Here is a 26,763-nt window from a genome sequence, read left to right as displayed (position 1 = left end):
TATGGCAGCACCTAAGGTGAACTTTAATGGGCATATTGTTTTGGAGCAGGGGGTTGGCAAAGTGCAATCATGGGGCTTCATATGCCTCAGCTAACCAGTTTTCTCTTTTTGGGGGGGCGGGGTGCAACAGCTTCAGAGTCTTAGCTTGTCCTTTTATCGTCCAAAAAAAAGGGGGAGGGAGATGACGTACCTCTCCTGGGAGCCTATAGCAAATGTACAGTTTATTCATGACAACCAAATACAGGTTATAGCCATCAAATTACAAAAATAATTAAAATCCTTTAAAACTTCCACAGTCAATTAGCTGTATAATATATAGAGCAATATGTTTACACTAAAATTATAAAAAATATTTCATATAAAAATATATCACAATTTCCCATATTCAATTCAAATGTTTACTGCAGATTCCCATGCAGGCCTTTATCCTCAAAATCTAATCTAAATTTAGCTGCTTTCACAGCAAATCTGGCAGTGTTGAACATAACAGACTTAGTTGTATTAGCTAACAAGTAAGTGATTTTCTCCAAGTCATTTTGGTTAGCTACAGGTTCTAAACTTCTCTTCAGAAACTTATTTCTTGGGGTTTTATATATCCTACAATGTAGCATATAGTGTATGGTGTCTTCAATATCTCCACTTCCACAAATGCAAGTACGCTGCTCCTTGGGCATCTTTTTATATTTCCCTTCAATGTAATTGGTTTTCATTGTCTGAAATCTTAGGGCTATACAAGTCCTATGAAGAAGAGGTTGAGTTATTTCTGATAAATATTTTTCCTCTCTAAAACATACTTTTAGAAAAGGGAAACTAGTAGAGAACTTTGAAGCTCTAATGACATTAATATCCCTCAGAGCATAATGCTCTTTCATCCTTTCTTTGATGAGTTTCCTATAGCAAATGCAATTCAGCTTTTAAATAGGCTGTAGAGGTTGCATGCATTATTTAACATTAAAAATACACATTTTTCAAAACCGTAAGTATATTTCCAGACACTTCCAGTTTTGTTTCATTTGTCCCTTTTTGGGAGGCTGTCTGCCTTCTCCTGAGGATCTCAGGGACAGAATAATGGGCCCCAAATCCGCTGCTGTCACCCTCTGCTATTTTAGAAGTATTTTAGAAATATCAGGAATAAAAATGAAATGGATGACAAGTAGGCCTGTCCTGCTCGCCTCAGTGGCCTAAAGATCCAGAATTTTCTGCAAATACAATATACTGGCTTTGACCGGTTGCGGTCATTTGTGCTAAGAGAAACCACTGTGGAACTAACTTTTTGGAATAGCCTGTGTAGTGCAATACTTGAAGTCTAGCAATATCTAGGTTTAAACTCTCACTGAGGCACGAAATTCAGGGAAGTTGTTCTCTCTTTGCCTGAACTGCTTTGCATGGATGTTGTGGAAATTAAATGGCAAGGAAGAAGAGCCATAAATTATCAAAATCTGATATCCATTTGTGTGTAAATAAATACTGTTCAGTGGCATTCAGTGGATCTGTTTTGGAACAGGGAGATCATACAGAAGTAGTTGCTCTTCATTTCCCAAACTTCTTGGACAACCCACAAGTTCCTAGTGCTAACAACAATAACAACAACTACAATAAAATTTGATTTCTTACTTACCTGTCCCCAAGGCTCAAAGCCAGGTACAACATAAATTTAAGTCAAAAAACTGACACCAAAAAACTTAGTTGACTTATCCATGGATCAGTGTAAGTACTGTAACTTAACTCTTATTTGAAAACAGGAACTATCTCCTGGTGAAAGGCAAGAGTGTAATCTGTCCTGGGAGCACTGACCTCCCTCTACTCTCTTACCCATCCAGCCTTTAGTGTGAGCATAAACAGTTATGCCTGTTGGAATTTTGTGAGTTCTTTGGCACTGTTTTCCTTTGCTTCATCTTTTTGTTCTTTTGTTATATGCCCCTAAATTTTAACTTTGGCTTATCCATGGGTCATATCAAAATCCATAATTTAGGCCCCAAAACATACCCTAAATTTATAAATAAGGTCAACTTATAGTCGAGTATATATGGTAAATTAAAACACATAAACATAAGATTAAAATGAATGTTACACATTAAAATAATCCAGATTAAAATATACCATTTTAAAGTTCATTGTTTAAAATCATCTGAGAAGTTCCAATCTGGATGGTGGGCAGTGCAAAGTGGAAAGATCTTGTCTCAACCCTTTTTGAACCTGTTTCCAACCCCAGCTCATTTCATAGGCTTTGTACTAGCCTTGGGGTTTTTCCTCCCCTTTTCAAATAGGTCTGGCAACTTGTGCTCCTCTAAGACAAGCACAGTCCATCAGCCTGTCATATGTATCTCCAGGTTTTTATTTTGTTTGTTGGTTCTAATGGGTGGCTGGCTGCATGAAAGTGCAAAATCAGGATGGCAGTTAATCATCAGTTGTAGGACATAGCTGTGGTCCCCAAGTTCTGCAGGCTTGATGTCAACCTTGTTCTAGTGTTTGTTGATAGTGATATTCAGTGCTGGATATCTTTGGGCTCTGGTTCTTCTTACTCCTTTTTGGTGCCCCCCCCCCCCCCCCCATTCTCCATTTAAGTCTATGCCATGTATGGGAAACACCTTGGCTCTCCAGAAAGTAGTGGACTGCAGCTTTAGCCTCAGCCAGGTTAGCCATTGGTGAAGGACCTTGGGAGGTTCAGCAACATATGAAAGGCTGCATGATTCCTCAGCCCTACTGTAAATACTGGATGTTATGTCTTCTCCCACTCTCAACCTTCTTCAGTACATTAGAGGAGCTACAGCACCTAGTAGTACTCTGTGTTGCTACCCTTTCCAGGGGGCAAATTCACACCAGTGAGCTCTCCTGGAAATGTGCATATTCTTTGCCCGTATTTCTTGGGTGGAATCATTCTGGTTGAGTGCTCTCTTTCTGGGTCACATCTCCCCTGTTTAAAGGAGGATAATCTTGATTTTTTTGTTTTCTAATTAGGGAGTGCCACAGGTTTCCCAGTCTAAAACAATCAAACCCTCCCTGACATAAATGAACTCATGGTCAGTAGCTTCTTATTTTCTCCCCTGGTTGGAATGAAGCCCATACAATGATTCTTTTCACAAAAGGTAACCAGAGTGTCTTTCTGTTTTGAGGTCCCTGTGGCTTAGTTTGGGGTGGATTGTGGCAATATGCCTTTTGTTTCAACTACACCTTTCAGAATCCCTCAGTCAGAATAGCTGGGGATTCTGGGAGTTGTAGTCCGCAAAGTAACCTTTCCAAGCTCAATTCCTATGTTGAAAATGACTTTCCTTGTGGGATGGTTTGTGACTCAGAGCTTGATTTCTTTCTCTCCCTCTCTCTTTTCTCTGCTCAAATTCAGTTTGAAGGCAGGAAGCGGATCTCTGCAGATGAGGCCATGCGGCACCAGTTCTTCCACAGTCTGGGAGAGCGAGTCCTCAAACTCCCAGACAGTAAGTGCAGGCTGAATGAGGAGGAAGGGGGGGCAATGTTGGGGAATATTGGGATGGAGAAATGAGAGCATGCATTTAACAGACTGGGATGGGGTGCTGACTGAGTCTGTATGATAAGGAACAATTTGCGGGGCAAGGGGATCCTGCTTGTAGGGCTTCAAGCTTTAACTGGCCGATTACTCAGCTGAAGTTTGGATTGATGATTGTTGGGTACAATTTTTAACACAAAGAGATTTTCTTGAACAAGTAAATATATATCCACACAAATAAAATAGACATTACAATAACAACAATAAAAGAAACAATGGTATGTAAACATTATAATAACACATTATGGTAAAAAAAATCAAACAATAAAAAGACCTCCTAATTTATACTTTACAGTTAATTATTGTCTAGTTGTTAAATCACTTATACTACTACTCATTTATTTATCTTATCTTTATCTTATCTACATTATTTTAATCTTCTTTTAAAAGAAAAAAAACCTGTCTTTATATTATTCCAAAACTATATATTATACAATCACATTCTTCAACTTTTTACTCTTAATCGTATATTCTTTGGTATATCGTATGCCCACAGATAGACTAGGGTTAAGAGTTCAGGTCACATTTGCTTATTTTTGAAGCTGGCTTGCTTTTTATGGCTTAATGAAATAATATATTCAAGACTGGAAGCCTGCTGCCAAGAGTTGGGTGGTTAGTTAAATATGTGAATTTCTGCACCACACCCCACACCCACAGCTTATTTACCCTCAGTGTTCCCTTATGGTTGACAGAGTCACAGTGTTCCAGTGAGGCAATCTTCTTCCCTCTGAGCCACTGTTAAAGGGAGAGGAGTCTTCTCAGGATCTAAGCCTGTCAACCCTATATACCCTTTGCTGTTCTAGCCCAACAGTCACTCATTTCACTCATTTGCCCTTCTCAGGTGCAGGTATCTCACTCCACTGCTTGTTGTTGTATGCCTTCAAGTTGTTTTCAATTTAAGGTGACCCTATCATGGAGTTTTCTGACAAAATTTGTTCAGAGGGAGTTTGCCTTTATCTTCTTCTGAGGATGAGAGTGTGACTTGCTTAAGGTCCATTGCTTGCCCTGTTAATTTATTTCAGCCCTGCTGTGGCCCTTCTTCAGTTCCCTACTTTCTGGGACCTTATTGCAGTAGATATTGCCATCCTTCTGTTCATTGCTCTTCCTTACCCAGGGCTTGTGTCAGTTTTTATATCAATCGGTTGAGATTTACGTATTTTCACATATATTAAGCTGTTGACCTTGTTGTTGTTGTTGAGAGATTTGTTCCCTGGAAAGCTGAGATATTTGTAGACATTCCATATGAACATGTCACCTTCATATGTACATATTGATGTCCTTTTGTTCTGTCTGTGAGTGACAGCAAGATTTGGTTTATGTTACTTTTCCCTCAGGATTTTAAAAGATACTCTGAAACGGTGATATGCAAATATCGACCTTTGATTAACTCATGTAATTAATTAACTAAAGCCAAATGATTAATCCAAGAGAACTAATGAGCTGAAATGCTTTTCCCATCTTGGCTTGCTTTGAATACCAAATCTTGTTGTGAAAAACAGTCAGCCCGCGTTATCCACAGATTCAACCAACCACGGCTTGAAAATCGGAAACACCAACAACTTGATGTCACCATTTTATATGAGGGACACCATCTTACTGTGATACTGTATATAATGGGACTTGAACATCCACGGATTATGGAACCAAACCCCAGCGGATACCAAGAGCCCACTGTACATATTTTAGGCTTACGTTGGAATAAAAATTCACGCATTTGAAACTGATACATTTGAAAAATTAGTTGAATGTTTAAACAGCCTCCTAAATCCTAACCCTTCCCCAGCTGGTAAGGTGATTTAAGACATAGGAAGTAAGAACAGATTAGTTTGAGTTTCTAAGATGAGGTACATGAACATTTCTGAAGCTTTCCCCCAACAAATTGAATTGAGTTGCAATTCAAACACTTGCTTGCAGTATCTTTTAGGCTAGTGGGCCTGGGAAAGGGCCTTGTTTCACTTGCTTTGTGTTTCTTCCTGTTCCTCTCTTCCTCTTGCAGCAACGTCAATATTTGCACTAAAGGAGATTCAGTTACAGAAAGAGACGGGGCTGAGATCGGCTTCCCTGCCTGAATCTGGTGAGAAACGACTGCCCATCAGCAGGAGCCCTGCCCTTCTTTCCATTAGCCCTACCCACTGGGAATTAAATCCCATCTACTTGTGTTCCAGCCTTTTCCCCAGTCCTTTCCATCCATCCATTGCTGTCTTATGAGGAAAACACTGAAGTTAGGGGTAGTCCTTTCAGGAGGTTGAGGTCAGGCAGCCACCAGTGGCAGTGCTGAAAGGAGAGAGACTCCAGCATGGGACCTGGCTCTCATTCCTTTTACTGAGCTTGTCCAGAACTTCTCAGTGGCTTATGCCTGTGTGACTCTCCAGAGGTTGCAGCTGTCAGCATTCCTCATTGGCTATGCTTGCTCGTGCTGATGGAACTGGCAGTCCAAAAACATCTGGAGAACTACACATTTTCCAGCCCCTTCCCTATATATTAATGGGTGGGTGGATTTCAACATGTCATTGGGATATTCTGAACAAAACCCTCTTCGTCTTTACTGTTCCAATCAGTAAGTTCTGCTACTCAGCTCCCCACCCTGAAAGTGCCACCTGTTCCTTAACAGCCTCTCTTGACTTTTCTCACCTCCCAAAGATTTTTGTGATGGGGAACTGTTCCTGTTCTACTTGCTAGGTCAGCTGTCCAATACCCTCCCCCCCATAGCCACCCTCTGCGGCTGTGCAGTGAACGGTCTCTCCTTTCCCACAGGCAGCGCCTCGTTCCGGGTAGTGGACACTGAATTTTAGCCACCAGGTCAGGTATCTGTGCCCCTCCTCACCCACCCTTCCATCAGCACCCTTTCCTGTTCTCAGCATGAAGAGCTGGCATCCTTCCTCTCCTTTCTCATCAGCACATGGTTGTAGTCCTTTTGACACTACCTCTCCTGAGGTCTTGCCTGGATACATACCCACTTGTAGGTGCTGTATCTTTTGAAAATCGGAGGCTGGGAGAGAGAGGTCAAGTATTGGATGAAGGGAGGGAGCCTGTATTCAAGGGCATGTCGAGCTCAGTGGCCTACTGACAGAACTGAGAAATTTAGAGTTGCTTGTTCATTTGCAAGGAACTCCTTGGTAATGAACGAATAGGCAAGCCCTTCTCTTTCAGACGTCAACCCCCAAAAACCTGTAGTAGAGGGACTGTAGCAACAATGTAATTTAAAGAAGAGTGATAAAGCGTTCTTAAGATTTTACATGCAAAACATGTATGTATGATACAGAGAACTGTAACTTTAGGAAGCTCAAATCATAATGGAAGTACTGAGTATTCTTAGATACAGAACCAAACTGACAGGTGGGAAAGGACATACTGAAGGATGGTGAAGTGGGTGATGGAAAGGGGAGGGCATTTCTAGAGGTGGGACAAGAGCAAAATCCATCCTGCCCCATAACTCTTTACTATTTTTCTGCAGTGAATGGGCAGAACGGACGACCGAGCCTGCTGCTTTGAAGGCCACAGATACAGGCTCCCAGAGAAAGGGGGCAGAAAAGAAACCAGTTCCCCATCACCACCCTGCGGGCATCCCCACGGTTGGGCGGCTTCTTTGTATTGAACTGTGGAGTGTGGACTTGTGTTGGGATTTTTCGCAGGGCTGAAGGAGGAGGTCACTGCGCCCTGGTCCAAGGAGATGCATGACTTGCCCCCTGTGTGGATGCCCCTCTACTGCTGGGACAGACTTTCTCCTTCTCATATTCTCTCTCTCTCACACACACACGCAAACATGGGGTTTCATTTTATTTTTTAAGTTTTATTTTTTCAATGCAATATTATAAATATTATATTTGAAAATATCTATAAAGAGAGACATCCGCTGCCCTAGCCTCTCTGGGTGTGGGGAGTGTACAGTATTAACTACAAGGGAGCAGAACAACAACCCCCCACCCCACTCCAATCCCAATTGGGGCAGGGAAAGAAACAGAAGAGAAAGGAAGAAGAAGCACAGGGGCCATTATATCTGTGGGTCCATTGTCCTGTGCTCTCGATATGTCCAGGGACACTGGCGTTTCCTTGGAATTTTGGAAGATGGTGGATCTTTATTTCATATGAAATTTCTCCCACCCAACTCATTACAATTGCCTTCCCATGAACCTGGGGTGGCAGTTCTGATGTGGATGCTTGTTTAAGAGAGTTGATGTATGGCAGGTGTTCCTTAGTGGACTCTCTTGAGTCTTCTGGGAATATGGCCCATCTTTTCTTCAACCCTCCTCTTCAGCTGTTGGGTTCTTCGTCCAAGTGACTTGACTGTTGCCAGCTGTCCCCCTGTTCTGCAGGATGTTTCAGCTCAGGTAGACAGCCCTCCTCCCCCCCTCAATTTTCTCCTTGCGCCAAAGCCAAGTCTCTCATTTTTGTCTCTTGTATGTCTTCCATAGGTCCCAATTCACACCTTGCTTGGGCTCTTCTCCACACATTTAGTTGGCACTGCCCATCTCAGCTGAGTTCCTCTTGATCAACAACCATGCCTCTTGCATTACTTGCTTAGCACTCAGGGTTTGCACTTACACAATTCCTTTACCTTTGCAGACATTACCCATAGGGAATGTAGGCACAGGCCCCAAGTGGAAGAAGTTCCTAATGGATCATGTCTTGTTCCCCACCCCACTCTTTTCATACTTCATTTTTAATAATACTCACCCAGGCTTTTCTCTGATGTTATGGCATTTAGTTGGTTTTCATGCAAATGCTCACCTTACACTTTTCTTGATCCTTACTCCAATGATTCTTGAATTTGCCATACTGGCCCTTGGCAATATTACCACCTTGACCTAGCTTATGACAGCTTTGCTTTGCTGCTTCTCAGTCCTTGCTCAAAAGGATTGTGTTCCTTCACCTTTATTCCCTCCTGGATCAAAAAATAAATCAGCCTCTGTTGTGAGGTTACTTAGCCACCACTCCACCCTCACATCCCCAGGGCAATCCTTATCCTCTGGAGAGCTATGCAAGGGTAAATGAGTCCTCTGCTCAGTCCTCTTAAAGGATAACCAATTCCTGTCCAGGGCTCCATCAACTTACTCCCTGGGTATCAGCTCCAAAAGCCCTGTTCCTGAGTCTTTCCTCAGAAGACTTTGTTGCCCTTGATCTTCTGTGTCATCCTTTGCAACCTGTAAGCCACAGCTCCTCAAAGTAAGTCTGTAAGCCTTTAACCTTTAGACCAACCTTTCCCAAGCTGGCACTCTTCAGACATTTTTGTACTAAACTTCTCATTACCATAGCTATGGAGGCCAGTAGATATTAGAAGCTGTGCATTATCTTGGGGATTGTTGATTTTAGACATACAGATCCCCAAAGAATCCTACCTAGATTAGGAATCCTGAAAGAATTTGGCTCCCTTTCTTCTAAGTCTATTCCCAATAGGTTCCTGAAAAAGAAATGCCTGCAACCCTTGTCTCTAACTTAAATAATTAAGGAACCAGGATTGTTCCTTTCAGCCCAGGGCACAGATACCTGGGTATATGGACCTGAAGGCTGAGAATACAGCTCTTTCTCATATGTGTATAATCAAGATGGCACCCAAACATCCTCCCTTTGATTACAACCAATATATAAAAATTATACACACACACACACACACACACACACACACACACACAATGTGTTTGTGTGTATATATGTACATATGTAACCATTTTTATATGCAGCATGATGCACTTGTAAGGCTAAAAAAAATCCCCACCCCAGCCCCTGATGAGAGCCATAATATTAATATTGTTATTATTAATTATCCTCAGGCAACATAGGATGTTTGACGGTGCCTCCTCTATAGAGGACATGCAGAAACATAGCCCACTTTGTTTCTAGGATGCAAAGAATTAGCAGCACAGGGCCCAGCTTGGCACTCAGATGCAACTGCCCCTTGTAGTGGAGAAATCTGAGGCAAATCTCAATGCCTGATCTGATACCAAAGGATAGCCACGGTGAACAAGCTGAGGAGAACTAATGCTCAGGGGATAATAGGGTTGTGTTTACAAAAGGGTCTTAAAAAGGAAAAAAGGCCAGTCTCTTTTCCATTCAACAGACAACCACAAAGGGTCCCTTTTTGCCCAACAACCTGCCTGCATGACCCCCAGTCCCTGCCTGGTCGCTCCAAACCCTGGCCTTCCAATTCCTTTCTTTCTGTTTATTCTCTAGTTTGCACCTTACAACTTGAAGAGCTTGCATTAGGTGGGCTTGTTTGCTGATCCCATAATCCCAATTGTCTTCTTCCTACCTAGAACTTTCTTTTCAGGACTTGGCTTGTGAATGCAAAAGGTCTCCCTGTCTCAAGCTTAAATGCCATCTCAGGCTTTGAGTTTTCAACTCTGCTTCCAATAGGAGCTTGCCATGAAGAGAATGTGTCTTTTTGTTGCTCCTTTTCCTGCACTCCATTATACAGACATAACGTTTAACCTGGTTTAGTTAATCAGTAGCCATAGTTTGTGGCCTTAACACTGATTAAGATTTCAGGTGTAAAAGTGAACCCATAATAGTGTTTGCCAAGCTAAATCCTGTTTGAGCGTGTCTTGGGGAGGCATTAGAAAGACTGAAAAGATGGGAGAACTGCCTTAACCATGGGTTACTTGAAGCAGAGACAATGAGGTAACTGTGAGTAATACAAAGCATAAATTGTAAGACCCATTTTAAACCATGTTTGCAGCCATTCCTTACTTGTAAGTATCAGCTTACTTACGTGTACCAAAAGAAAAACACTTAACCATGGTTAAGGACGACAAACTATGGCTAATTGTCATGTCTGTATAGGGCTGGTTTGAATTCCTGTTATAATGTCATCTGAGTGAAATAGTGCGGAAACACTGGCCAAGATATATGGTGCTGTTTTTTGGGGGCCAGAATCCAATATGGCTTGGCTCATGAAACTATTTCCTATTTCATGTGTTGCTGGAAGAGAAGAAATGGGCATTCTAGAGTACAGAGGAAAGGTAGCAAAGGTGGATATGTGAGATACTCCTGTTCTGCAAACAGAAATTTGTTTTGTCTTGAGTTGTCAGGTCTTAAGACACTGATAACTGTGGGGATTGTAGTTTGGGTCGGGTGCTGAAGTATTGGTCCACACCTGAGGAGAAGGATCATCCAGGTGTGAGAGGGAAACCGAAAATGGCCTCTTGGACAATGAATGTACAGAGGGTCTGGACTTTGTTGGTTGAGGGGAAAGGGGAGAAGCCTAGAATTGGTTTCTGAACTGAAGGTGATCAACCCACTCTTTCTTGCAGCCAACAGCAACCCTGGAGTGGATAATCATTAGCATGTGGGATGGATTACTCCATGCGCTTCCAAGCCCCACCCCTCCTTTCACAAAATAGTGGTGGAGTTCAAATGTCCTGTTTTGGAAAAAGGAAACACCTCCCATTTTTGAACTTGAACTGAGGGAGCAGACTTCCTTTATTGCAGATATGATCAGGGCAGAGGAACAGTCCCCTGGGGGAAAGAAATGAGCCGAATTCTCCTTCCCAGATGCTCCCTCCGCCCCTTGGGGTGGCGGTTGAAGGGGTTAACAAATGCGCCATATCCAAATGTACGGAACTGATTAAAAGTCTCCAACAATTTCTGGTGTTTGATGTTTTCTTATTTGGAAGCTGGGGCAACAGGCACTTTCTCTGGCTTGAAGGGGGATTCTGGTGAAGGAGGGAATTGTTCCATCGTAGCCCACTTGGACCAGTATGTTCTGTTCCAGTAGCACGTGAAAACTGTCCCTTCTGACTTAGAAATATTATCTCTGCAATATTTTGCCCCTATTACCTTTTTTGCAGGTGGGCAGTGCACCCTGCAATGCAAAGGGATAGAACCTCATCAGAAGCAAGCAGCTTACTCCAACGCAAAGTGCCATTCTAGGCTCCCTAGACGAAAGAAGACCTGTTCACTGAGGGATCTCAGTAATGTATAAAAAGGGCTCCTTATGTCAGATCTCCCGCAGCCATTCAAGGAGTGACTCTCTTGTTCACATGTTCACCCATGAGGAAGCAGCCAGAGTGTTCCAGAACAGAACAGTGAAACAGGTACCATTTCCCCATTCCTTTCTCTTAGACTGAGGGATTGGGGGTCCTTGCTACTTGTCTAGTAGTCTGGATTATGTTTTGGGCCATCTTTATCAGCTTCTGGTCACCTGAGTGCCCGCCCAACTCACGAGGGTCATTAAACCAGACAATCCAGGTTATCATTAACATGCTACTTGAGCATTTTCAAGAATGGGAATTCCCTAATATGGTTCAGTCACTTTTTATACTTTCTGGGCTATTAGTGCTCTCTCATCTATTTATTTACTTATTTATCCATCGGTTCCCCCCTTCCAAGATTGGGACTCAAAGCAGTTTACACCAATTAAAAAAATGTTAAAAATCAATAACATACACACACAAAAACCCACTTTGCTTTAAAGCATAGCTTAATATATACTAGAACCCCAAGATCTGCCAAACAGAGCTTGATATGAAATGACTGCTTCGCTGCTTGAGACATAAAATGGGATGACCCGCAGTGTACAAGTCTGCATCCAAACAGTTCGGTTTAGACTGGGCAGCTATATAATGATAATTTTTATCAGACTGGGAAATGTAGGTATAGGGCACCTGGATTGCCTGGGAGATGCGGTGTGATTGCAGTTTCCAAGATCCTTTACTACAGGCTGTGCTAGCTAGGGCTGATGAGAGTTGCAGTTCAACACATTTGGCCTCATGATGCCTAGCCTTGTTTTTGGAATGTTCTGGCATACATCATTTTGTATTTTCCTCCCCCAACGTCTCTTGGATGAAAATTGGGCCAAGCAACATTAGAGTATGATGAAGGCACCAAACACTACTAATGGGGAAGGACACACTAGGAAAGGCTGCAGCAAGTTAACTTTTGCTTGAGCTTCCTGGGAGTGGCAAGATTCTGCCCCTTTCTCTCTGCTGAGGGAATGGGGAGCAAACTATTGTTGCACTGTGAAGCCAGTTTACAGCAAATTAAGTGAACCAAGGACAAAGGGGGAAAGTGGGAGAGAGAAATTGGGACATTTTAAAATCAGCCGAAAAAGTGGGTCAGCAGAGGATTAACTGGGACTGTGCTTGCCAAAACAGGATTGTTGGAGGGTATAACCATTTAAGTCAGTGGTCCCCAAACTGTGCCCTTTAAGAGATTTTGGACTTCAGCTCGCAGAAGCCTCAGCTATGTTGGCCAATAGTCTGCGATTCTGGGAGCGTCCAAAATCCCTTAAAAGAGCACAGTTTGGTGACCACTGGTTTAAGGTAAGAGCTGAGGTTTAGAGAGCCCCTATATTGGAAGAAAGGTGGGATATAAGATAATAATAATAATAATAATAATAATAATAATAATAGAGAAAGCAGTTGACCTAGTCTAGCAAATTTGGCGGGGAGGTTGAAAGCTTGGACTTTCTGGCCCCAGCATCCAGTCACAACAGCAATCTTCAGTCCAGTACTTTGTGTTTCCAGTCTTTGTTGTTGTATGCCTTCATGTTGTTTCTGATTTATGGTGACCCCATAATGGGTTTTTCTTGGCAAGATTTGCCAAAAAGCTGATGGTGCCAGAAAGATACAGATCTGCACCTTCACTTGTATCAGAATAAGCATCTAGTCAGTTCATAGGTCTCTCCTCTGCTAACCATTGCAAACTTGCTTCAAAATGAACCACTTCCACAGGATGCTGCAGACACAGGCCTTCTGCAGCCCTTGAAGGGAGAAAAAAGGTCGCCTTCATGCAGATGGTACAAAAGTTTGCCCCAAAATTTGTAAACGCTGGTCAGTCTGACTCAGTGTAAGGCACCTTATTCTTTCAAGCCTTTGGTTGTTTTTTCCTTCCAAACTCAGAAGGCCCCCTGTCACTAACAACTGCCTTGCTTTTACTCTATTTCAAGTTATAAATAACCTCCAAGTCATTTCCAGCTTGTGGCAACCCTGAGTCTGTTATGGGGTTTTCTTGGCCAGGTTTGTTCACCATTGCCTTCCTCTGAAGCGGATAAAACGTGACTTGCTCAAGGTCCCCCAGTGGGTTTCATGGCTGAATTGAGAATTGAACCCTGGTCTCCAGAGTTGTAGTCCAACACTCAAACCACTACGCCATACCAGCTTTCTGCTTTACTCCTCCAACGTGACCCCTTAGTAAAGGTATTAATGGCAGAAAGGAAGGCTTCTCTAGTACCACATGGCTTTTCGTTTTATGCTTCCTCTTTTGGTGCTGATGGAGCAGAACTTGCCAAGAAAGTTAAGGCGGATTTGTACACTTCTCTATTTTAGCCATAAACCCAACATGACCAAGAAGAGGTTTCGTTCCCTCCTATGCCAGGATGGCCAGATGCAAAGGAGGACAAGGCGCTGCAAAATGTAGGAAGTTCAAGAAAAATGGAGGGCGTTTCAAAATAAATGCTAAGCGCACAAATATAAGTTCATTTCATATGGTTTATTTACAGCCATATTACATACGGTGTATTTTATTAAGCACCCAGCCATGTGGTGGTGTTACACAATGGGCTCATAAGGGAGGACATTTTGGCATTTCCTCCCGGACAGAAGGCTGAAATGGAGGACTTGTCCTGGATAAAGAGGACATCTGGCCACCCATAAACCCAACGTGACCAAAGAAACAGGGTGACCAGATGTCCTCGCTGCAAAGGAGGACATGGCACTTTAAAATGTAGGGCATTCAAAACTGGTTCTGCAGATGTTTTGAACTTCAGCTCCCAGAGTTCCTGACCGTTGACCAAGCTGGCTGGGGCTTCTGGGAGTTGAAGTCTAAAACTCCTAAAAGGCCAAAGTTTGGGGAGCCAAACAACAGCTAAAAACACTCCTATCAGGGTAAACCTATGCTTCTTAGTCCGGCTCAAAATGGAGGACATTTTGGAATTCCTCCTGGACAGAGGGAGGGCTTCTCTGCTTATATCAACACCAGTGTTGCCAATCACTCTCAAAGGAAATTTCCTGATTGGCTTCCCAGAATGCCCCCAAAGTTCCCAGGATGGGGGCAGGACTTCCGGGTTGGGGCACATGCAAGGCACTATGGGAAGGCTAAAGGGGGTGGGACTTCCAGGGTGGGAGGTATGGCGGGAAGGTATTTTTGGCCAGGTTTTTTGGGCGGGAAGGACGGTTGAATTTCTCTGAAGGCTGAATTTGCCAGAATCTTCCCGGAAATTAAGCAATCCCGGGAATGACACGGAAAAACTTTAAAGTCATGCCACACTAAAGATGGCGCCCAGGTGAGGAGAAAGTTTCAGGCCACACTAAAGATGGCGCCCAGGTGAGGAGAAAGTTTCAGGCCACACTAAAGATGGCACCCAGGTGAGGAGAAAGTTTCAGGCCACACTAAAGATGGCGTCCAGGTGAGGAGAAAGTCTCAGGCCACACTAAACATGGCGCACAGTTGACTGAGGGGCTGGTCGACAGGCCACACTAAATATGGCGTCGTCGTCGTCGTCCTCTCCTTCCGCCCTCCTTGCCACACCCTTCATGGCCGCCCGGAAGCGTGTGGGCGTGGCCTTACGGAGCCGGGAGTCAGAGCGGGGGGGAAATAAGGTGCCTCAGTTGCTGGCTTCCGGGCGTCGGCGATGGCGACGGAGCGGGGTCTTCCGGGTCTGGAGGCCCAGAGGCGGCAGGTGGAGGGCGAGGGCCCCGGGGAGCTTGGCCTGGAGCGGCCGCTGAAGGCGGGAGAGAAATGGTGAGCCCAGGGTTAGGGTTATGAAGGGCTGGGGCCCAGGGTTTGTAGGGAGTCCTCCTTTTGCCCCATTGAAGGGGTCCAAGGCAATGGCTGCCTCCCCCTGGGAACAGGGCAGTCTGGCCCCGCTGGAAGGGCTGAAGCCCCTCCTAGGGACACACTGGGATCTGTAGGGTTTTTTTTGGCAAGGTCACCAGACTACAAACCCCAGGATCCCGCGGTGGAAAAGTGGGCTTTAACTGCCCTGGCTCAGTGCTAGGGAATGCTGGGAACTGTAGTTTATTGTGGCATCAGAGCTCTCTCTGACAGAGAAGGCTGAATGTCTGACAAAACTACAGTCCCCAGAGTTCCTTAGCATTGAGGCAGGGCAGTCAAATTGGTCTCAAACTGGATTACCTCTGCAGTGTGTTTTGGATCTTGGATTGAACATTAGCCACTTCCTTAAGAGTGACTCGTTTTCTCTGCTGCAGCAGGACTGAGCTGGCTTTGATCCCGACCCCAGCTAGCATTCCTGTGCCTTCTTGTCACAACACAAGCAGACTTTCAGCAGCTGGAGCTGGCCCTTTTGTGCCTTTATTCAAACCACAGGCCTCTTGGTTCTCTTTGGAAAAGTAGCCTTGCCTTTGGAGAGGAGTGAGTCGCCACAAGCAGCGTGCCATGATGCTGTTGCTGCTGCTGCTGCTGCTGCTGCTGCTCTGTGCCCGTTTCGTGACCATCTTACACAGGAGTTTCCCAGTCTTCCTGGGCTGAAAAATGAGTGTCAGTTATATCCTCAGAAGGGCCGTGTCACATATTTTCCTGGGCGTCTTGCCAGCTTATGTCTGTCCTCAAGTGACTTTATCCACTGAGTTTTGGTTTTATTCTTGATCAGCCAACACACATACTGTACTTTCTGTTTTGTAGGGCAACATCATCTCTCTGTTAGCAGTTTCAGTTTCCCCCCCTTCTCTCTCTTTGGTGGGGGAATTTGGAGAAGGTGTGCTTTATGCGTATTGGTCCCTCTAAACCAGTGGTTCCCAACCTTCCTAATGCCGCGACCATTTAATAACAGTTCCTCATGTTCTGGGGACCCCCAACCATACAATTATTTTCATTGCTTCCATTGGAAATAGGTGTTTTCCAATGGTCTTAGGCGACCCCTGTGAAAGGGTCGTTCGATCCCCAAAGGGGTTGCAACTCACAGGTTGACAACTGCTGCACTATTGGGTGTTAACTTGCAAATGTCATCTGAATTGATACTACAGTTCAGCAATGAAACATCTCCTTGTTTTAGAGTGGAGAGACAAGCTGACCTACAAAGACACAGTGCAATATCTATGCATGCCCTCCAACTATCCTACTTTGTCAAGGAGAGTCCTGATTAATTCTTTGTCATCCCACTTTTTCAGCTGCTTTTAAAGTGTCCCAGTTTCTCTCTTTTCCTTCCACTTCCCCTCCTTTTTGTCCTCAGCCTGTTTCAGTTGCTGAAAACTGAGTTCAGAGCACAAAAGTAGTTCACTCTGCATGGGAGAGTTGCTTCCCAGTATATGCAGGCAAAAGCAACCTGCTGCAGTCTTTCCTCACTTGTGTGTTCTTCCTCATTAATCACTTTTGTCATCTTGACCACACTCTGATGTTGCTTAGCCTCACTCATCCTGCTTTTCATTTGTGAACTGTCGCAGGGTATGACTATGGTCCTAGGCAACTTTTCTGGGAAATCAGTCACACTGAGCTCATTGGAGCTTGCTTCTAAGTAAAGGTCCAGAGGATTGCAGCTTATATGAGATGAGTATAGTGCAGTGATGGCGAACCTATGGCACGCGTGCCAGAGGTGGCACTCAGAGTCCTCTCTGTGGGCACATGTGCCGTCACCTCAGCGCACAGTTTGCCAGAGTTTGTTACTGGAAAGCCAGAGGGACACGGCACTTTGCAATAAATAAGGGGGTTTGGGGTTGCAATTTGGGCACTCGGCCACTAAAAGGTTCACCATCACTGGTATAGTGTATAGTAATGCCTGCTTGCTGAATAATGCTGGAGAGATATTAAAGAAACCAGGCAGCTCTCTATACCAGTCTCAAGTCCTGGGTTCTTAAAACTTTCCACTCTACTGTACCAGTCTTGTCTCTGTGTTTCTCTTGTGCCTTCCAATCCAAGCAGGCTTGATTGTTGTTTTTCCTTCACCATCCAAAGATGGAAGCAAAAGAGAAATAACTTCTGTTGCAGTTACTGATTGCACAGATTAATTTTGGCTTCCAGTTTCATTTTATGATTCATCAGTGTTGTTTTTTTACATTGACGTGAGGAGCCAGTCTTGGAAGGAAGCAAGTGAAGAGAATTACCAATATATATTTTCTCTGAAACCTGGGGCTTTTTGCAAGGACAGGGTGCTGAATCTAGCAGTTCTGGCCTCTGCATTCTAAGAACTAGCCTAAGGAAAGTTTAGGGGAATGCTCTTTGGATATGGAAGAAAATAAATTGGGTTTTACTTTTGGAGTAATTGCTGCTTAGCTTTGTCATTTGTCTTTATCAAGCTTGGGAAGAAACTCGTGGGCAGGGTGGCTCTGAAACTGTGGACAGTGGCAAAATATATATCTATATATAATTATATAAAACTATCCAACTGTATATCAAGCACCTACTATAGCGGGCACTTTAATGCAGAACTCTCAGTTGCAAGGAAGTATGTTGTCTAACTCAAAAGCATGATTTTTTTTAATGTGCCCAGAAGGCTTAGCCATGTTAATTTCTTACAGCCAAAATAATAAACAGCCTTGTAGGAAGCAAGTGCGTAACAGAAGGTTGTCTAGCGAAAGGTGTGGCCTTGTCTGTTCTGTATTTCCTTTTCTCTCTAGGACTAAAGTGTCAATAGTAACAAATTCCAGAAGGGTACATATTTAATTGTAGAAAAAAACAAGAGTCCTATAGTACTTAATAACCAAGAAGTTGTAGGGGTGGAAAATGCACAGCCTGTTTGATAAAACAGCATGATAGGTCAGACAAAGTGAAGAGATCCATCCTATGGAAGCTTATGACAGCCTTGCAAATCAATTCACAAGTTGTTTGCCTGTCTGCTTATGTGTACCAATGTATGTCTCTTAGGGCACATTAACAGCCTGGAAAGGGACAAGAAAAGACCTCCTGCACATGTCTGATCTGTGAGAGCCATAGTTGTTTGGAGAGAACAGTTTTTGCTGCAGGCAAATGGGCATTAACAAATCAAGTTTGTATCACAATACATTTATTAGCCTTTAAGGTTCTGTGGAGCTTTTTAAAATGCCAGTAGCTGTTTGTCAAAGTAGCAGAGATGAGTAGAGACAGGAGGGGCAAGTGGAGGCCTCTGTTGCTGTCAGATTGCTCTTTGCCCTTTTCTGTGCCTGGTTTAAACTTGACAACAGCCTCTGAAGACATTGCCTCTTTCTCTTGGCAGCTTTCTCAAGTGAGTATAGCAGGGTCCTGAGGAGCAGTGCCAGGGGGGTGGGGTGGATGTCTATATATTTTCTGGCTTGAGTTAATCAGTTTGGGGTGCAAACAGATAGTATAAAGTAGTATATTTAAACTATAAAGTAGTAAACTATTTTGGATTGCAGGTTTCCTTTCCATGGGGTAGCTGTTGGTGAGGAAGAAAGACGGATTCTGGGCCAGGAGATTGATATACTGTCAAGGAGAGAGTTAAAATTGGCTCTTGTAGACAGTCACTGCTTGTAAGTTGAATGTCAGGATTCAATTTGATTTAATTAGGAAGTCCAAAAGGCTTCAAATGTGTCTTCAGTAATTCATACAGCAACCCTATAAGGAAGGAAAAGGATGGCCGCTTTTATGCAGTTGCTGCAAATATTGGGGTGGCAGGTGGACTGAGGCTGAAGAGCAGTGGCTTAGTGGATGAACTCACACCCAGTGGATGAAATATGAACCAAGAGGATACATTCAGTGAGCCAGTGGCTCGGACCTGGCCTTCACTAGTGGGAATGGGCCTGTTCTTTATGCCATAGAGAATGGAGGAGGAAATTGCCCATTGTTTCCCTTTACACAGTACAGTGTTGGAGTAGATCTTTCTGCTTTCTTGTCCAGGTATTTGTTGGAAAATCACTGGTACAAACAGTGGAAAGCGTATGTGGAATCAGGAGACCAGAACTCCAGCTCTTTCCCTGGACGGATTAACAACGCTGAACTCTTTGAAGGTACCAGTTCTTTTGCCCTTTGTATCTTATTTGCAGTTTCTCCCCTGCCCTTCAGATACAAGTAACTTGCTATCTACTTTGTTTTTATTCCATCCTTCTACCAAGAAGCTCCAAGTGGCATAAATTTAAACCTCACAGCAACCCATGGGATAGGTTGGGTAGGGAGATGGTGCCAGGCGCAAAGATGCCCTGAAAGTTTCATGACCAAGTGGGGCTTTGAACCTGAGTCTTTCCAGTCTGTGTCCAAAACTCTTACCACTACACCATGTTGGTTCTAGCAGAGCTGGGTCTTGGATTCTGGTACAGTCTCATTTATTATTATTATTATTAACCTTTATTTATGAAGTGCTGTAAATTTACACAGCGCTGTACTTTTTAGTTAGACGGTTCCCTATGCTCGGGCTTACAATCTAAAAAGACATGACACAGAAGGAGAAGGGAGTGGTGGAGGGAAAGGGTAAGAGGTCCAGCAGTTCCTCTCTACCTCCAAGGCCTGGACCAAGGCAGATGGACTGGAGGGAGGGCTTGGCTTCATAATGGATGGTTAATCATTTTCCAGGGAAAATACATACTCTCAAATAGGATAATGCATATACAGTACATAGCAATACAGGAAATGGTTTGATAAACAGGCACCAAAAGAACATCAAGTAGTAAGCGACAATTATGCAATGCCTGGGAAGGCTTCTCTGAACAGGATGGTCTTCAACTCCATTTTGAAGCTGGTTAAAGAAGTGATGGCCCTTGCTTGCGGGGGAAGAAGGTTCCAGGAGTGAGGGGCAGCAAGTGAAAAGGGGTGAATCTGGGATGGGGCAGAGGAAATCCTGGGCTGGGACAGCAGACCTTGACTAGCAGAATGAAGGGCCCTAGTGGAAAGGTGAGGAGAAATAAGGTCTGATAAGTAAGGAGTGGCCAGCCCATGGAGGGCTTTAAACGTCGACAGCAGGAGCTTATACTGAATGTGGAAAGGGAGGGGGAGCCAGTGAAGGGATGCCAACACAGGAGAGATGTGGTCAGAGCGGTGGGTGGAAGTGATACTGCGTGCAGCTGAATGCTGGACAGAAATTAAAGCAGAGGTATGGTTGAAGTTGAGAAAAGGCTCCCCCAACCTTGAAGCAAACACGCCTGCCAGTGAAACATCTGTCACCACTGAAAACTTGGACTCTTTTCTCCTGAGACTGAAACTAGACAGGGAACTCGAGGTTTAGAGCAGGGTTGGGAATGTCCCTTGGTTTGTGAGAAGTGATTTGGACCCCCTGGAACATACTGGGCAGACTCCTATTGCCACAGTGTATTGATGGCAGCGGCAGCATCATTACCACCCAAGTTCTGTAGGAATTATACTACCAGTCTGTGCTGCAGGCATGTACCTCCCTGACTATAGAATCCTGCCACTTTGCATGCTAGAGTGTCTTCTTTCCTTCTGAAAAAATAAAATAACCCATCCCCCCAATAGCACTACCACTGATTAGGGGCACACCTTGTCAGGAGTAGGAGATTGTGAGCAGAGAGGAGGGAGTTGCTCTAAAAAAAAATGGTGAGTGTGCATGCGCATGTGCTTAAACTCTAGAGGTGACATGTTGCTGATCCCTGCTTTACAATTTCTGTCTTTGTGGTTGGTGGGTCTCTCTTTTCAATTCTGAGCCCTTTTCTTCTCTCCCTCCTTGCAGATTTAGAGTCGTACCGGCTGAAGGATAGGCTGGTGGAGCATGAGGAATATGTTCTGGTGCCAGAGGAGGTCTGGAACAAGCTGGTGAGCTGGTATGGCACTGAACATGACCAGCCAGCCATCGAACGTAAGGTGAGGAGTTTACTGCTGAGAACCAGCAAGTTTGGGAGAGCTTCAGAGCTACAGTATATCAACTGTAACAGAGGGGAAGGACACTAGGAATCAACTACAGCCCTTCCTCCAGATTGTTGCAGTGAGGTGTGTGAAGGGCAGATGCAGCAGCAGTGACATTGAGGACTGCAATCTGGGTCAGGATTTTCTCTTGCCTTTTCTTTTCTCTTCCTGCTGCTGTTCAAATCTGATATGTGTGTGCCTGTTGCGTGCATACATACATGAATCCCTCTCTACAAATAGATTTCCACCATTCAGGCACACCTTTGCACAGATTTCCCAAGCTGATTCCTCTGATATCTTGGATTACAATTTCTGTCATCCCCATGGGAAACCCCTGATAAGAGCTGTCCTCACTGCAGCACCCCTCAGTCCCAGCTGCCATAGTCAATGGCGAGGAATAGTGGGAGTTGCAGTCCAACAACACCTGGAAGACTCTACTTTGATCTATCCCAGTGAGGCTTCTGAGCACACCTTTTTCTTTCTTCTTCCATAGAGAGTAGTGGTTCTTTTGGGTGAAATTGTAACCAGGATTTGATTTAAGAATAAAATCATCCCTCAGTATCTGATGACTTGTAGTTGGGAGCTGCCCTCTGAGATGCCTGTTGCAATGGGTAGCACCTCACTCTGGGTTGTTCCCAGTGGAGAAGTGTGCTCACTGCCACTGTTCCAGGCTTTATAATGATTGATAATATATAATAAAGAATAGTTTGTTAGTAGGCTATTAGGTTTTACCAAGGGTCAGCTGCAGCAAGGATCTGAAGGGTTAAAGAGAGGGAAGGTTTCAGGTCTTTCTCCTTGAAATCTCACCCTGTTTCAGTGATAGCAGCTGTTGTATTTTCACCTGTTCAGATATACCTTAAACTAGCTTTGCTTAACTTAGAATATGTTGCATAAATGTTTTCCAAGTACTTCATATATGTCTCCTCCACCATCCTTTCTATCACCTTGAAAAGTGGGCCCTGTAGTATTGTCTCCATAATGCAGATGGCAGAGAGGAGCAGGGCAGCTGAGAAAACAGTGATTGACCTATTGAGTTGCTGGCAAAAATGAGACTCAAGCAGAGGATTTCCCAGTTCTCATGTCCCAAAACTGTGATTGTTCTTATGGCTCAGCTTGTCCTACTAACAAACATTCTACAGATTCCTTGCTGAAATTCTGTTTCCCTTTTCTTAAAGAACAGAAGGTTAAAAGCTTCAGTCCTGTGGACACTTACTGATAAGTGGTATTTGCTAGGATGCTCTTTCAGGCCAAAATGCATGTAGATTTGAGCTGCATATTTTTGTTCCGCCTTTAAGAGATTCTTACTGTGTATTTTCCCATTCTCCCCCCCCCCCAAAAAAAAAAAAAAAACCCCAAGAGAGTTAGAAACTTTTCATTGTAAAGAACTGTGATTTCAACATTTAAATAGACTCTGCGTATGACAGCAGTATATTTCATTGTATGCAGAATTGGAGGCCCAAGGAATTGGAGGCCCTTGATGCTGATAGAGAATGGGGTGCATGGCTCTAACATGGAGTTCTACTCTTTCTAATGGCATGTTGATCTTTCTGATGATGCTTTGTTCTCAGGTAGTTGACCTTCCTAGCATGCAGAAAGTGGAGGTGTACCTGGTGGAACTGTACCTCTGCCAGCACAATGATATGGACAACTTTGTCATGGCCCAGTTTAGCCGCATGGATATTATTGGTAAGAATCCAAATGCTTGAAATGATGTTTGAAGTGTGGAAAGGGGAACTCCTTGTGCATAGATGCCCAGATATCAAGATCTGTCATGGCGGTCCTCTTCTGAGTCCTACCATTGTCACCAATACTGTATGAGAACACCAGTTCACTGGAACCAGTTTTAAAATTGTCGAAAGACATGGGCTGCATCTGTGCTGCAAAATGAATGTAGTTTGACACTGCTTTAACTGCCATGGCTCAATGCTGTGGAATTTGTAGTTTTGAGAGATATTTAGCCTTCTTTGTCAGAGAGTTCTGAAGTGACAACAAACTACAACTCGCAGGATTCCATATGATAGATCTATGACAAATGATGTCAAATTGCATTAATTCTGCAGTGTGGCAGCAGCCATGGAGGCTGGGGAAGTTAAGAAGGGAGCCAGGAATAGTAAATGGGAGGTGGAGGAGGAAGAAACCAGAGTGAATGAAGAGTCAGAGTGGGTTAGAGGAGAGGAAAGGACTGGATCCTTTAGAGCCACAGGGAAGAGCTGGGGACATGGATGCACCCAGTGCCTCACTGTCTTGCATGGCAGGACAAAACAACAGCCAGTGGTGAAGCTAGGGGAGCAATATGGGTGGCTTCTGGGATCTTGGCAGGAAGATAGCAAAAGTCCCCAGAACTGGTTGTTAATTATTTTGAATGACACCACTGTCCGTAACCCCCCCAGGAATCTCTAGATAAATGGGAGGATGGAAGTGGCACGCAAGTAATAAAAACCAAGCCCAGGATCCTTGTAGTAGTGGCCATTGCTGCAGGGGAATGACTCTCTTCTATGCTCCTCTCTCCAGACACAGTGCTGAAGGAAGCGCGGCGCCAGTTTTGTGTTCCAGCTGAGGATGAAACAAGGCTCTGGGTGAAAAATGCAGATGGCTCCTGTGAGAGGCTCCGGAACTTGCAGATGACAGTGCTGGATGCCTGTCTCAGCTCAGGGCAGGTAATGCGTCTGCAGCCATGGGCTGAGCTCTATCTAATTGTGCATGGAAGGTCACAGGTTTCACTTCATCCACCTTCCTTCAGAATAGTACTGGAGGAGCCTGTGGCCCTCCAGATGGGGTTGAACTCCAATTCCGACCTGCCCTGGCTGATCTGTACAGTGATGAAGCACAGCTGGACATTTTATTTATTTAATTAATTTATAAAAACAACAACAACCCTTTCCTGCCCAGATGGGATAAAAGACAGCTTATGGTAATTTAAAACAAGATTACATCAAAATCTATGAAATTCATGGGGTGAATATGAAGGCGTGTGTGCACATACACACATTCTTTTTTAAAACCCATGGTTGAGAACAGCTAAATACACTATTAAAATGTAATTGCCAATAAAAGATAAGGAGTTCATTAATATCCGAAGGGCTGAAGCTCCCCCCTCCACTGGCTTTGAATCAGCCTCTCCCAGCCTGACCAGTGCCAGATGGCCTAACTGCACCTCCCAGCATAGCCAGCATAGCCATTGGCTAGTGGTTCTGCTGACTGAGCTTTGGGCAGTCATAGTCGAGCATATCAGTGGGGCGTTGGGTTGGGAAGGACTGATTTTAAAGCATTTGAGTTAGAAGGCCTGGTAAAGAACTTCTGTCTGCAATCTTCCAAGTCAGAAGACAAGTCCTTTCAGGTGAATTGCTGGTCTGGTCTGGTGGAGGAGTGTGATTCTGTTTTCCTTGCTCATCAGGTAGGATCACATCTGAACCCAGTATTGAATTATGCCTCAGAATATTTGTTGTAGCAGAACAAGGACAGAGGATCTTTGCATCCTCATCAAATAGCTTCAGCTTTTCCCCATTATATCTGGAAATCAGAAAAGCCTTCCTCTTCTGATAGTGTGGCTTCCAAGCCTAATGTCTTTCCACTTTCCCAGCCTATACACACTTGAATTCCCTTTCAAGTTTTTCTCTTTAGTGACAAAAACATAATTTGACAGTAACACTTGACTTGAGTGAAATGAATAAAGCAGGGGCAGGTAATTACATAGGGTCTGGAGGTCATTTTTCTCCACTACTCAGAAACCCACAGGCTACATCTGATCTGTTTTCCACTGTCCATGGTTACACCTGCCCCTTCAGAAGGTATTTGGATGGTCACTTCCAGTTTCCTGAAAATATAGCAGGGACAAAGATCTTTGTTTGAGGGGAGAATCGCACCTTCTGGCGACTTCAAGAGGCACATTTCTTCTTTACAACTTTTTTTTTGGGGGGGGGTGTCGTTTTTTTTTAAAAAATGGGTAGATGTGGAAAGGACCAGGGGCTTCACCGAAGGCTGCCAGAAGGTACATATGACCTGTGGGCAACATGAGTCTCACACTTAGTGTGCAGAGTTCATTTCCAAACACAACTCTGTACACCGGGGTGGGACACACACTCATGGAAATGCATAGGCATCTCTTTTGTCTGTTCATTTGAGTTTGTGAGTAAACAATGGTTTCATTTCCATCACTCATGAGCCACTATTATAACTTTGTGTTGGCTAAGATCAGGAAGTGTTTTTGTTACAGCTATGTCTGACACTCCCCCAAAATTGCTGCAAAAACCCCTAGTTGTGTTGCACTTGTAAAAACTTTCAAGCTTGTGGGCTACAGGCTTTCTCAAACAGCCACCTCATTGTGACATGGACTCTTGAGTTACTTGAGGAAATTCTTCATGCACCTGAAGTGGGCTATATTCCACCAAAACATATGGCATAATACATTCTTTAAGGTGCCACAAGATGCTGGGTTTTTTTACATGATGTTTCAAATGCTTTATAACTTAAAAACCAATACCATAAAGCAACACAGCAGCATTTTCTGCAGTGAAAGCAATTGACAATTCTCCCAATACTCATTGGTAGAGAAATCCTCAGACTGAATCAAACTTGAGAAATGATGGGAAAGAAAAGAATTAGACAGGAAAGGAATAAGAGTGAGACAGAGTGTGTCAGTGTGTACTCAGGTGCTGGGGCCAATGTGTTGCTGGATTTAGGGTGTTGGACTGAGGACTGAGGACTGGGGATAACCAAGTACAGATCTCCACTCATTTCTCATGTTCTCTGGATGATCATAAGTCCGTCTCCCATGGCTAGCCTCGCCTACCTCACAGGACTGGTGTGTAGATAAAATAAAGAAAAGGTAGGATGGAAATGAAATTAATGAATCAACTCCTCTCTTTAGTGTAAGCAACAACTGTTCCTTAGCACGTTCGTGCTGCCTCCTTCACCCAGGTCTCTGCCCCAACCCTGTTCTGGGTTCTTCTCTTTCCTGCAGTGGGTGTCAGTCCTTGGCTGAGAAATGTGCAGGTCCAACTTAAAAAAGCAGGACCCTTTTTCCTCATTCTGGTGCCAAGAAAATATAAGAGGAATGAAGGAAGGAGACAGTTTAGAATAACAATGGGAAGGAAGGAACAAATAATGAGTTGTCCTTGAAATATACACCTGTAATAATATGTTACACACAACTTCACTGATGCTGATTGAAATGCATTAGAGTTAACACCTCCAATGTTTATCCAAGTGGTCTGTGGTGGTGGCTCTGCACAATTTGCAGTATAGTTTTTTCTATGTTTTTGCTCTATTTTCCACTTTTTCTTTCTCAAAGAATGACCCAGGTACAATCTAATTAATCCAGAACTTTTTTGTGTGTGCTCATATTGTGCCTCCCTGCCCCTCCCCAACTCTTATGTGCTCCTGCTAGGTGGTGATAATGGAAACCAGGAGTAAAGATGGCACTTGGCCCAGCTCTAGACCACATATCATGTGAGTATCTACCTCTGGTACTTGCACGTTTCAGAAGGAGTGTATGCATACCTTGTCATGTGGCAGATTCTCCTCAGGGGTTCAGAGAGGGAGCCACATCTTTTTGGGAGGGCAGTGCACAC

At 44.0% G+C, this 26,763-nt stretch overlaps 2 protein-coding genes across 9 annotated transcripts in view; both read left to right on the top strand.

Moving 5' to 3' along the window:
• CDK16 (cyclin dependent kinase 16) overlaps positions 1-11,098 on the top strand; it is a 75,444-nt gene extending 64,346 nt beyond the window's left edge. For 4 of the 6 annotated variants that reach the window (XM_089483396.1, XM_089483411.1, XM_089483404.1 and 1 more), the window contains 3 exons: positions 3,341-3,431; positions 5,517-5,594; positions 6,975-11,098. In XM_089483396.1, coding sequence (XP_089339522.1) covers positions 3,341-3,431; positions 5,517-5,594; positions 6,975-7,012 — 207 coding nt within the window. In that variant the 3' untranslated portion in view covers positions 7,013-11,098. Of the gene's footprint in view, positions 1-3,340; positions 3,432-5,516; positions 5,595-6,274; positions 6,325-6,974 lie in introns of all 6 variants that reach the window. The other 2 variants (XM_089483380.1, XM_089483388.1) reach the window with 2 other exon arrangements.
• A 3,900-nt stretch (positions 11,099-14,998) lies between these two features.
• USP11 (ubiquitin specific peptidase 11) overlaps positions 14,999-26,763 on the top strand; it is a 31,080-nt gene continuing 19,315 nt past the window's right edge. Inside the window, exons 1-6 of one of the 3 annotated variants that reach the window (XM_089483332.1) lie at positions 14,999-15,196; positions 19,241-19,350; positions 21,021-21,151; positions 22,762-22,879; positions 23,705-23,850; positions 26,580-26,641. In XM_089483332.1, coding sequence (XP_089339458.1) covers positions 15,087-15,196; positions 19,241-19,350; positions 21,021-21,151; positions 22,762-22,879; positions 23,705-23,850; positions 26,580-26,641 — 677 coding nt within the window. In that variant the 5' untranslated portion in view covers positions 14,999-15,086. Of the gene's footprint in view, positions 15,197-18,808; positions 18,874-19,240; positions 19,351-21,020; positions 21,152-22,761; positions 22,880-23,704; positions 23,851-26,579; positions 26,642-26,763 lie in introns of those variants that run through there. The other 2 variants (XM_089483323.1, XM_089483340.1) reach the window with 2 other exon arrangements.

Source organism: Sceloporus occidentalis, unplaced genomic scaffold (assembly GCF_023333645.1).
Source record: "Sceloporus occidentalis isolate IW3139 unplaced genomic scaffold, rSceOcc1.0.p SCAF_1, whole genome shotgun sequence".
In the NCBI taxonomy this organism is placed as follows: domain Eukaryota; kingdom Metazoa; phylum Chordata; class Lepidosauria; order Squamata; family Phrynosomatidae; genus Sceloporus; species Sceloporus occidentalis.
The sequence above is the reverse complement of the archived record's forward strand: the minus strand, read 5'-3'. Positions and strand labels throughout refer to the sequence as shown.